A 12,436-nucleotide genomic window follows, 5' to 3' on the forward strand; every position below is an offset into this window, starting at 1 on the left:
GCGGCTAATTGCTCTGAAACAGGGGGAATCTGTTTATGGGCGCAACTTTGATCAGTGTGCGGATGCTTTAATAACCTTTAATTTTATTTGCTCACCCCCATCATCCCCACTCTGATTAAAAAAAAAACAACTTTTCCTTCTTTAATATAAATGAGAACTTAATTTTTCTCTCTCCTTCATGTTATTTCGAGGAAATTTGGTGATACAGTAATAGTAAATGGCAGGGTGGTTTCAGTGGGACTGGCCAACTGCACACTGCATGCATGCTGAAAAGACCATTGGTATCATTTCTGATCCCTGATTTGTGTTTCCAGGCTGGTAACTGCAGTAACTCGTGTTGCCAAAGCAGATTTATTTCTGTATTTAAAAAAAATCCAAGTACCTGCACAGGTTTAGGGATTGTAAACTATCAGAATACCTTCAAGAGGATAACTCAACAAGGAGGGTGGCTGATGTCGATTGGTCCCATTCACATGGGTCAAAAATTTGGAGTAAGTCCACAGGAAATGGGAAGTTTGAAAAAGTAAAACATCCCTTTGAGTTTTCTATCATCAGGAAAGAAAACTCAAAGGCAAAATGAAATAAAACGAGAACAAAGAGGCAGAAACAGCAGTCGAGATGCATTTCCAACTTACTGCAGGTACGAATTTCTGCAGTGAAAATCCAGGTACGAGTTCATCAGGGATTAAACGCTGAGGCAAAATAAGCAGAGCAGAAATGAGGCGCATGTTTACTCATCTGCTCAGGAGTTAAGGCATGTTACCAAGCTGACTGTAGATGATTACCAAAGAAAATATGATCACCAGAAACTCAGAACCTGAACAGGGCTGCTGCTGAATACGTCTGTATGGAGCAGATGTATGTCTACACTTAGAAAAAGCAATTTCTCAATTAACAGCACAATCAAATCAAGGAACATACTTTCATATGTTCAGTTAAATCCAAAAACACTTTTTTCACCCAGAAGGGAAATTAAGTGTTGTCAAAACTCATGTCTTCCAAGTATCTTCAGAGTCGTTGTGGAGGGTGATGCCCTGGGGAGAAAGGATCTCCAGTAGCAGTCAGTCCTGCAACCAATCTAAAGAGGCCTCTGACTGAAGGCGGTTACTGTATGACAGGCTCATGACGGTCATGAGATGCGAACAGCTACATTTCTGGGAAGCAGAGATTATATTCCACAGTAACATGTCCCGGATTTCACCATCTGCTAATCCACCTCATTTGCTTTTGTCACTCATCTTTAAATATGCCTGATTGTTTTGTTAGGAAGTCAATCAGAGACGTTGAAGTCTTGTTCCCCCCTCTGGTTTTTGGTCCTGATCTTCATCTATGAAGCCTCGTTTTCAACTCCTCTGGTTTTAGGGGTCAAAGTTCAGGAATTATTAAGATGCAAAGCACCTGCCTCCAGTTGTAAACAAAAAACACAATAAAAAGCAAACACCTCGTCACAGTTATGAATCATAACCGAAGCTAAAAAGGGAAGGGCAAAAACATTTCTAAATAAAAAGGAAATAATTGTCAAAAATAAAACGCCTTAACCAAAAAAATGATTAACCAAAGTCTTCAAACGAACCAATCAGAACAAACGTTACAGAGCTATTCCAATTATTATGCATTTACTACTTACTGCTTTTACCAAATGAAGAAAATGAAAATATAATATTTTTTTAATCAGAACTCTAAAGTATTTGTCTTGAAAATGAAAATGTTATCAAACCAACAAACCTTACTTTCAGTCTTTGCATCAGCTTTGCAGTTTTAGTAACGTATTAACGGTTAGTTCTGATAAAGTCTCCATAACTGGGTTCCTGAAGAGTGACGAGTAAATCCATTTGTCAAACATAGAGAGGCCTAACTATCTGCTCAAACCTTCACACAAGCGACAGCAGCAACAGTTTCTACTTTCAGTCCTGCACAGAACAAAGAGAGGACCAAAATCAACTCTTGAGCGTCTTTCCAAAAAGGCAACAACACAGCAGGGAAGCTACAGGAAGATCCCTAACAAGCTCAAAATGCAATGAGACTGTGTGCCGATCCCCACTGACTTGTTAGGGCCCTGATTTCCTCTCACTAATGGGAGTTTTTAAATCATTTTCTATTGTCTCTCATTCAGGCTAGCATCACCCCAGTGGGTTTAACGGCTGTTTAAGAATGTGGCTTAATGCTAAATGAATGCCAAGATCATAACACGGAGTGAGTGGCTGCTGCCATGGAAGGTTCTGACTGAAAAGGGCAAAGCTGCCTAATATATCAATATCACGTCAAAGCAGTTTGGAAATACAGAAACACTGACAGCAAACCCCAAAACCTTCCATACACGTGAATAAAAACACAGAGAAAAGTAATGTTTTACTTTCACTTCATCAGAGATGGTGTTCGCTCGTAACCGTTTCTGTGATAACCTGCTAAAACGTGCAGCGGCAGCGTTCCTGGCGTTGACGTTCCCCCTACGTCTCTGTCTCAGACACATGCTAAGAGCTGCAGTGAGCCAACATGAGCCGAGTCAAGCCCAGGGCTGAACGTGCTTCTCTCGCTGGCTGCACTTTCACACGGGCTCACATTGCACCGCTGTTTTCTTTAATTAACCCGGAGAGAAAACAGCTGACAAAGTTAACACTTGGCTCCCTAGTGGCCACCAAATATACACATCTTTACCTACACTTTAAATGGTCTCTGTGACGACGGGTTGCAGGAAGGAAAAAAAAAAGGGAAAAAAGTGATAAAAGACATGGAGACAAAAGAGAAAATGAGACCATATGTTAATGACATTTTGCAGAATATTTTCCACTTTTGTGTAAAATAAATCCTGTGGTTCCTGCTGGAGATAACAGGTTGAAGCAGGAAATGGTCGTCTAGCCTCCTTCCCCCGCCCTCCGCAGGCCTTCTCAAACACCTTGCACCCCCAGGACCAGACACCTCCAGCCTCTGGCTCTCACATCTTAATGAACGCTGAGGGAGGAGAGACGCAGAAGCACACATACGCTCGGCACAAAACGCACCAAATTGACTGGCCTTAAAACCTCTGAGCTTTTCAAAGGCAAGAGGAAGAATTCCTCCTACTTTCCTAAATCCAGCACTGCAGTCTTGTCAGACAGCTTGTGGAGAGAAATGGGCCCAAAGACAATTTGTGAAGGTTTCAGGCAGCTTTCAGCATGAGGTAGAGTGAGTTAGGTGTTTCTGCTGGGTTGAACCAGAAGTCATTCTTGTTGCATTGTGTTGGGACCAGTGTTAATGTTTCTGTCACCTCTGGGTAATGAGACCTTCCAGATGCTGAGGTGAACTTCGTACTCACAAGCCACGTGATTTCTCCATCTCCTTCATCTGATCTCGGATGGTCTTGTAGTTGGTTTGGACCAGACACAGACGTTCACGGCGTTTATCGTGAGCCTTCCTTAGCTCCTCGTTCTCGCCGCTCTGCAAACAGAAAGGACGAAACAGTCTGTTGCTTTCAGGAAGATAAAAACAGCAAAGCTTTCAATTTGAACCATGTACAGGAACTCTGGGAAGCGCTTAACTGTTTTACATCTTGGCTCATTTCAACCACAAACAGGGATTTAATGTCACAGAACAACAATAAGTAGCTCTAAAGTCCAAAGAAAATTAGACTCTTTCTTCGATGTCTATATCTTGTTTGACCATAAACACATAAAGCCAATTACAAAGTCAGCCTTTTATTACCTGAAGAACATTTCCAGGATTGAAGGACTAATGTCGCAGCAAGATCTAAACAAAGTCATCTATGTGTTTATCTTTAGTTGCATTGATTACTGCAATATTGTCTTTACAGTTCTGCCTGAAGAATCAATCAGACAGCTACTGCTGATCCAGAATGCATGTGAATGCCAGGCAGACCAAACACCTCTCCAAAAGCAGGAAGTGGACTATAACGTAAGGCATTATGGGTAAATACAATCAAAATAAACGCACCAGACTAGCGGAAGATACGGCTCATGGTTTTACATGAAATGTCAGAAATCCTCCAGCTGCTAAAATCCAATGCCACTACATTTTTGTTTAGATTTCCTGATGAAGGAAGATGCGCTCAGTGTCTTCTTCAGAGGCTTTTCTGTCGTTTCCTGGTGCTGCGCCCCCACAGGCGAGGAGGGGAACAGGTTGCTGAAGTTCAGTGTAAAGCAAAATGCAGCAGCTGAAAATATAACAAATGTTGCAGCTTTTGTCCCCAATCAAACTGAGTTTACCAAACTATCAGGTCGAAAACCTGTAGTTTAGGGGGGTTTTAAGCAGAGGAACTAAAACACGACTGGTATGCACACTTTAAACAATCAGAGAAATGTAGTGGAGTTACAAGCTGATGCCCTGGAAGGGCAGCGGTTCCGATGCTGACATTGTTGTTGACAGCTATTAAAATCGCTCCAAGTTCGGGCTCCCGCGCTGCAGAAGGAGCGTGAGAAGACAACGTATGGATTTTTCTTGTCAGCGTTCCCCCTCCTCCCCATCACACTGACCTTAACAACGAGGGCAACCGAGAAAATACTTTCAGCCTACATGACAGAGCTGAGGGGAGAGTAAAGGAGCGGGGAAAGTCGGCTCATAAAAGTGGAGGAAAGAGTAAGACGGAAAACAGAGAAATTAGAAACGGAAGAGGGAGAGAGAAAAGGAAAAGTGAGCAGAGGAGTGCAGGACAGGTTTCTGCTTGAGTGGCCAGGGCTGGCGAGAGTTGTCGAGAGCTTTCTGAAGGGGAAGGAGCTTGTTTACTGCTGATATGACACGGCTACCCTGCAGAGAGGGAAATGCAAGCCCTCAGCCCTGTTATTATTAACAAGGACAAAGAGAACAGAGAGAGCACACAAACATGCGCCGGACACACAACAACATGCAATGTGCATCTACGCTGACAATGTGACAAGTATGGATTTTCCCCCAGTGTGGATTATTCACAAAGGACATCTGCCCCCCCGCTTTCAAAAACAAGGCTCTAATGAAAGGGGCCAGGCCGGAGCACTGCAGGGCTGGGAGTAAGCAAGTGGCAGGGCATTAGCCACATCATGGCTTCCCAGGCTCCTAACTGAACTCCCCCGGGCCGCTGCGCTCTGGTCATCAGGCCCTCGCCCTCCGATCGATACACACCCGTGGACGATCAAGCCGAAAAATAATTACACTCAAACAAGTACTTTTCACTTTAAACTGAAGGAAAGGAGACATAAAAAAAAGAAGCCAGTGTTAAGAGAAGTGTTTGTTTGTCTCCCGTTAATAGCCGGGGTCAACGTGTCGGCGCTCAAATCCGATGCAAAAAGATGAGAAATGAGAAAAGAGCCGACAAGATACCAGCTAAAAGGACAAAACCTCTTAATCCCACCCTGAACTAATGCCCTCATTAATGCGGTTACATTTTTCTGTGCATGCCTTCACTAAACGCTCTTCAACTGGTCGACAACTAAATGGCACCATTAACCAAGACAGTCATGCATGCTGGCTGAATTTACATTGGGCATTAGCCGTCTGCTGGTGATGTAATTCAGGTGCTTCTCATCTGACAAGGAAATGATGCCTGATGTATTTCTGAGGATTGTGCTCAGAGCGAAGACGACCTTTGTTTAATCAGTCAGTCACTGGCCAGCTGCGAAGGTGGAGAGGATGAAGAACCAGAGAGTTGAAATAAAAACAGGTGAAATGTGCTGCAATTACAAGTACGGAAATCAAACTGTTAGACTGTAAAAGACAAAAACTGAGCATAAGAGTTGATGAGAGGAAGAGCTGAAGGTTAAGAAGCCAATAATTTGCTAAAGGAGGATAAAAACATGCTGCTGCTTCTACTTTCACTGGACGAGCTTTTCTCTTGTCATCTCCCTAAACCGTCACTCTGGATTAGGGCTGAAACGATTAATCAGATTAATTGTGATTAATCGATTATTGAAATAATCGCAAACTAATTTAATAAATCATTAACTAGAGTAGACAGACTCTGAAACATTCAATTTATTGAAATCACTGTAATTAAACCAAAACTGTATACAAATATATACATTTTGCATTTAAGACCAGAAAAAAAACCCCTCTGTAAATATGTTCTACCGAGAACTAATTAAGTATCAGTTTTAGCTTCACCCAGTTCAAATTCTGTAAAAACAAATCTTTTAATCACCTTTTATTATCCAGTTATCAATTGTTTAATCCAGAAACCAACCACCAGATCAGCCTTACACCTTATTGATGTTAAGTTGAGCAGTCAGAGCTCAGTTTTACACATGCTTATGTTGATTTTGGGTGAATTTCAGCAATCGCAGAATAACAAAAAACTGGAGGGACTGACTGATGTACTTTGGTTGTAAACAGATTTTATTTGATTGATAGAATAATATTTAAGCACACATCTAGAGGTGGGTAATTATTACACTGTTTAAAATTTATCGTGATACATTTCTCGTTCTGATAAGATTTTGATTGTCAAAATAAATTCTAATGTTTAAAAAATGGACAAAAAGGTCATTTTTACAAAGGTTTCCACTGTTTTTTCAATGAAGGCTTCAATATATCAGTAAAGTAAAAATATGATGAAATAAAGTCTCTCTATGCAGCTTAGAAATATATTTTTAAAAAATCATACTTGTTTAAGTATGCGACGTCCTGAAAATAAGCTCATTTCAAATAGGAATAATTTTCAAGAGTAACATTTTGTTTGTGGGGTATAAATTCTGTCATGCAGTTACCTAAAAAAGATTAATAGTTTTTTAATCATAATTTTTATCATTATCACAGCAGCACTCTGAAATAAAAGTGGACTTTGTCATAAAACTCCACGTTGCCTTGACGACAGTTTCATGAAGGTTTTCTTTACCGTCGCCCTGAAACACAGATTTCCTTTAAGTCAAAGCTAAAAACCAACCTGTTTAAAGAGCTGCTTTCAACCCGGAATCAATGGATTATTGACCAATATATTTGATGTGTATTGACGATTTTGATGATGGAACTTAATAAAATGTAATGTTACTAGTTTCTCAAACTGGTGACTTTTTATGGCTTTTTATTTTTATGTTTTTGTGATGTAATGCGCTTTGCACTGCCTTGTAGCTAAGATGCGCAGTACAGATGAACTTGACGGATTAAAGAGCCGCCACACAATGTGCCGCCACATGTGGCCTAACAGCAACAGGGTCACTAAAAAGGGAAGCTGTGTCGATTCACAGTCCCTCTCTGAATCCCTCTGAAGCTAAGCTAGGAGCGACTCTTTGAGAATGGGGCCCTGAAAGTTTAAATTTTACTCCGTTCTTCCTGGCAGAACTCTTACAGCTCTGGGACCGGCGGTGAACTGCGCTTTTCAAGTCCTGCCCGGATGGGAAAAGGAGGAGTGAGTGCTCTCAGTCAATGACTCGATGCGTTCTGTTGAGTTTCCTTAGCTCACTGGTAACAAAGATCCTATTTTTATTTTTTTATTTTTATAATTCCCTGCTATGTGTCAACGCAGCGCTGGTTCATCCCCTGCGTTTAGGAGCGCTTTAATGCCTCCGGACTTTTTGCACAGAGCTGCTTGTGCTAAAATATTTAGTCAGTGGTTACCTTGAGTTGCAGCAGCTCCTCCAGGTCTTGAATTCTTTGTTCTGCTTCCATCCTCCTCCCACTTCCCAACCCCACGCTGCCGGCTGGGGACAGAGACCTGGACCGCTGCACAGGTGCACCCTGGGAGAAGGCGAGCACAGGAAGCAGTGAGCTGAAAACTTCACTTACAAAGACATCCACCAACCCATGCAGCAATTAACATGTGTGGAAACGCTGAGTGAATGCCAATAACAGAATCATCTGCGTTCATCCCGTTCCCTTCTCACCTCGAGGAAAAGGCGAACATCGCCCGGCGCCCGTAACGCACACACGCACAAACAAACACGCTGCCAGAGGAGCGAGGGGAGCCGGTGCAGCAGTCGGCGCACATCTGTGTGTGTGTCTGCGTGTTTGGAGGCAGCAGTTGCAAGCTGAGAGCAGCGAAGGTTTCTCCCTGCAACTGGCTAATGAGTATGTTCATTTCCATTTACATTGTTTCTTTGACAATAATGATGTCCCATTAGGGGAGACTAAAGGGGCTATAGATTCCAGAATGTGCTGGGCTTCATTACAAGAGGTGGGCAGGGAGGCCGCTCTAATTGCTCTATGAGGGGCCTCCAGGTTACACTTGATAGGACAACTGGAAGAGCTGCCGATTAGGAGGGGGGTGCGGTTCACTAGCCAGTCTCTTCTGCAGAAATAAATAAAGAAACAGAGAAGCGCTGGGGCCGTGCTGTACAAAAGCAGTGGGAACAATATGCTAGTGGAATATGAATATGAGAGGATGGGAGGCCCCATGCGGTGCCAAGGAGGGCTGACCAGATGGCAGGCTAAAATATGCAATGCGACTAAACGCCCAACAGTCCTTGGGCAGAAGAGGATGAGGAGCAGAGGAGAAAGTGAGGAGGTTAAAGATGAGATTGTGCACAAGTTCAATGTGTCGGCCAGAATCGGGTTTAAATCAACGCTTCAAAGTTCTTAAAGTTACTGAGCAGAAAGAGGAAGTGGATTCTTCATGGTGGTGAAATACAGCGGCCTGCAAAAGTTTTCAAATCTCCAGGTTCTTTCAATTTTTCCAAGTTATGCCAACAACTATTAAAGGAGCAACATTATGTAAAATCGACATTTTTGAGCTTTACTTCATGTTATGATATTATTGTCTCATCAAAGCAAACCTGAAGTGTTGCTTTTATTCTTTCAAGCATGTTTGAGAAATCCAGTAATCTCCATGGCAACCACTCAGCTGTGTGAAATGCCTGGGTGGACCCAGCCCCACCTTCAAGCCCTTCCCAACTCGGCTCCTTCAGACTAGCCAGCAGCAATTAGCAAAAATCTGGTGGCTCTATTAAAAACCTTTTACCGATGTGTTTAGATCCGTCTCTCTCCTAGATGAAGCCACTAATAGAGCTACCATTTCTATTAATGTTTTACTTTTCTTTCAGATGGAAAGTACTTATGGATTTTTTTTGTGTGCATTCCCTGGCCGCTCACACTGAACCTAGTTCTGCTTCTGCTTTAGGTTTCTTCTTGTTAAAGGGAAGATTTCCTCTCCACTGTTGCTGCAAAGTCAACAACACAATTCCCCTGAAGCTTATTTATTTGCAGTTAATGCCTGGCTGTCCGTTAATGCTCATGCCTGTACACTGTTAGCGCTTGTAAACCGAAGTCAAATTTCTCATTTGTGCAACAATCCTGGCCAGTGAAGCTGTTCTGATTCCATAAATAGAAATGTTTTTCACCGGTTTCAATAATAACCTGAACTTTACTACGTTGTTTGATATGGAACGTAGGGTACAGTTTGGTAAAGGGCTGAACTGACTTCAAGTCTTGTATGCAACTAAACCCTCATGTGTAACAATACTATAAATTAAATTCCTTATCTATGGTTCAACAAGAAGATAAAATTGTAGATTTTAGGTGAAAATCTACAATTTTCACCCAAAATCTGACACCAGTAAATCAGGTGGTACTGTTCCAGCATTTATTTTTTAAATATCTTTGTATAACGCTGATTTTCATAATGTTTGGGAATGTACCAGAAGTTGACTCTGGTGACCTGCAGTGCCAGGTTCTGCGAACATGCCTGCGTGGGTACCAACCATGTGTTCTGACTTAATGACTTCATGCAACCAATTAGCAGATTGATCTGCATATTCCTGACAAGTGGCGGGCCAACTGGCTTAGCCTTCAAGTACAACAGGGAAAACACAGACGCCAGGAAAGAAAATCCAAACCTAATCTTTAAAGAAGAGATGACCAATTATAAAGTCTAGGAGAGTTTTTATGCAGCGTGGTTCTGCGGTGTAAAAAGTCTTTGACCCTGTACAGATGTCATCTGACTTTGCTTTTCAGTTACATGTTTCAGAACAAAGACATTTTATTTGCAGACACAGACAACTGGAGTAAATACACAAAATTGTTTTTAAGTAATGGCTTAAGTTAAGAGCCATGATCTGATGGAGATGCCATAGTATCTCCATTAGATCTAAAACTTTGACTATACCACTTCCTTTTGTCATTTCTGAGAGCACGGTAGAGAGGAGAATTCATGGTTTCATCTTCTGCTCTGGACCGTCACACTACCACCAACATGTTTGACATTTTCCAAAAGTTTTCACTGTTTTCTCGTCCATCCACAGAATATTTCCCAATAGATTTGTTGGTCATCAAGATATTTTTTGGCAGATTTGAGTTGCCAAATGTTGATGTCCAACCACTTCTGGGAATGTTCTCCATTTGTTTCTTGTGTTCTCCATTTGTGGATAATGTTTCCTACTGCAGCTCTCTGGAGTCTCAAAGCCGTAGAAAAATCCTTTGTGATCCTTTCCAGGCTGATAGATGCCTACTTCGTGTTGTCAGACAGGTTCTATTGAATTCATTTTTGATTCATCAGGCCTGCCGGTATTTGACTCAGTTTTCCAAACGTTGAGCTTAATTCAAGATTTTATCTTCTTATATTGGGAAAGGTTTGCCTCAATGGCCTATTTTAAGTAAGCCAAGTAAGACCCAGTGTTGAAATATCACAACATCTATATTTCAAACAAAGCAAAAGTACAAATGTTGATTTTTCTACTGATTTTTTTTTTTTTTTTACCAAACTTGAAGGCTGAACTATACTGTTCAGTCTTGGAATGTTATTGGATAGGAAATTTGCATTTAATTTCACAAAACATGACCATAACATGGAAAACCTGCCTCTGAAGGTCTCTGAGATTCAATGTACCAGAATAATCAAAAAGTAGTTAGAAAAATGTCTCCTCGATTTGTGTACAAATCAGGGTTTCTGCAGGTTGCACCAACTCAAATTTAAGACTTTTTAAGACCACTATGAATGAAATTTAAGACCTACATCAAGATATTAAATGTACAAAAGAAAACCATACATTTTAAGCTAGTTAGCAGGAGCCTTAACCCAGTCAAACCTTTGCTTGACAGAAAAATTCAGCAAGGAAAAAAATTAATTTATAGAATATATGTGATTTAATAGTTCTGCAACAGCAAAACTAAAGACTTGGGATTAATGTATTTACATTTTTTGTATAAATTTAAGAGATTTAGGCTTTAATTTTAGATAAATGAATGCACGAATACGTAATATGTAATTTTTGTGCAAGACTTTGATAAAATGCAAAATTGAACATGTTTATGTTGTATTAATACTACATGTTCAAAAAACCTTACAAAAAACAAAAATCTCCAAACTACTTTTCTAAAAGATTTAATATATTTATTTTCTATGTTCAGGGCTTCCAGTTTGCAACAATGAAGCCATCATTGAAAACATTTTGCATTTACTAAGTTGTTTTTGTCTGGCCTTCAAATGTGGCGATCTGAAACGTTTAAATGTGATAAAATAATAAAAACTAAACAGAAGAATCAGGACTGAAATGCTCCAGCAGGTTTGCTGAAATATGACAGGGCAGCACTGATGGGTGACTGAGCTGTGATGCTTTGAGCTCCACAAGGCAGACAGGAAAGAAAAAAAAGGTCTGGCCTCTGTTCTTCAGATAAACACTGGTTCTGGTCATGACCTGACCCGGGCTTAGAACCGGGTAACGGATGCATAAACAACACAGGGTCGCGCAGATCAATCTGCGTGGAGCGAACAATGAAGAAACACGGAAAAAAGGTCTAAAGCTAAACAGTTTACAAGCAAGCAGAGGTGAAGCTGTTCTTCAGAAGGGCTCAGTGTCACTGGAGATGAAACATTTTTATCAACTTCCTTTCTTTACACTCCCTCTTTCTCTCTCCAGCTTTCAGAAACTCGGGTCACCGTCATCTGCGGACTTCTTTATGTCTGCGGCAGCATGTCATGGGTCAGTGGGGAGCACTTAAAATAGTTCTGTTCTCTCAGGGAATATAAAAGTTGTATAAATCTGCACAAAAGTAATAAAAATAAATAAAAAGCACAAATCTATTCACAAAGCAAAGTCACAACTGGAAGAACTCAAGAGAAAGTGGGATTTATGAAAACGTAATAGGAAATCTCACTAAAATATAATCTCTTCTGATTGACAGCAGTTACAGTAAATTAAAATATCATCTTTGTGCCCGAGTTCCTACAGATCAGATGTATAGGAGTTTCCAGCAGAACCTTGTAGGAGAAGCAGTTTCATTATATTCCTCATGTAAAAACAAGTAGAGAGGTGCTTCATTTAAGACATAATGAGGACATGTGAATAAATCAGGCACTGTTTCTTAAGGCCATCCCTTAGTGAGTGAGGCCATCTAGAAACTTGTCCTGCCAAACTTATGAAAGGGATACTGAGAAGATCAAAAGCTTCTCTTCTCGCTCATAATGTACTGCTGAAGCGGTAAATTAGCTGGTGTCTGAGCCCAAGGCATGCGTGAAACCAGCAGCACACGCCGGCCTGGTCACAGTAGGAGGGGCCTCCGAGTGTGTGTGTGTGTGTGTGTGTGTGTGTGTGTGTGTGTGTGTGTG

The 12,436-nt window shown here is 41.2% G+C and overlaps 1 protein-coding gene across 3 annotated transcripts in view; it reads right to left on the minus strand.

The window, feature by feature from the left end:
• cntln (centlein, centrosomal protein) overlaps nt 1-12,436 on the minus strand; it is a 107,801-nt gene that overhangs the window by 67,596 nt on the left and 27,769 nt on the right. For all 3 annotated transcript variants that reach the window (XM_017305346.1, XM_008422824.2, XM_017305351.1), the window contains 2 exons: nt 7,516-7,635; nt 3,293-3,414 (listed from right to left, as the gene is read on the minus strand). In XM_017305346.1, coding sequence (XP_017160835.1) covers nt 3,293-3,414; nt 7,516-7,635 — 242 coding nt within the window. The remainder of the gene's footprint in view (nt 1-3,292; nt 3,415-7,515; nt 7,636-12,436) is intronic.

Source organism: Poecilia reticulata, linkage group LG1 (genome assembly GCF_000633615.1).
Source record: "Poecilia reticulata strain Guanapo linkage group LG1, Guppy_female_1.0+MT, whole genome shotgun sequence".
Lineage (NCBI taxonomy): Eukaryota > Metazoa > Chordata > Actinopteri > Cyprinodontiformes > Poeciliidae > Poecilia > Poecilia reticulata.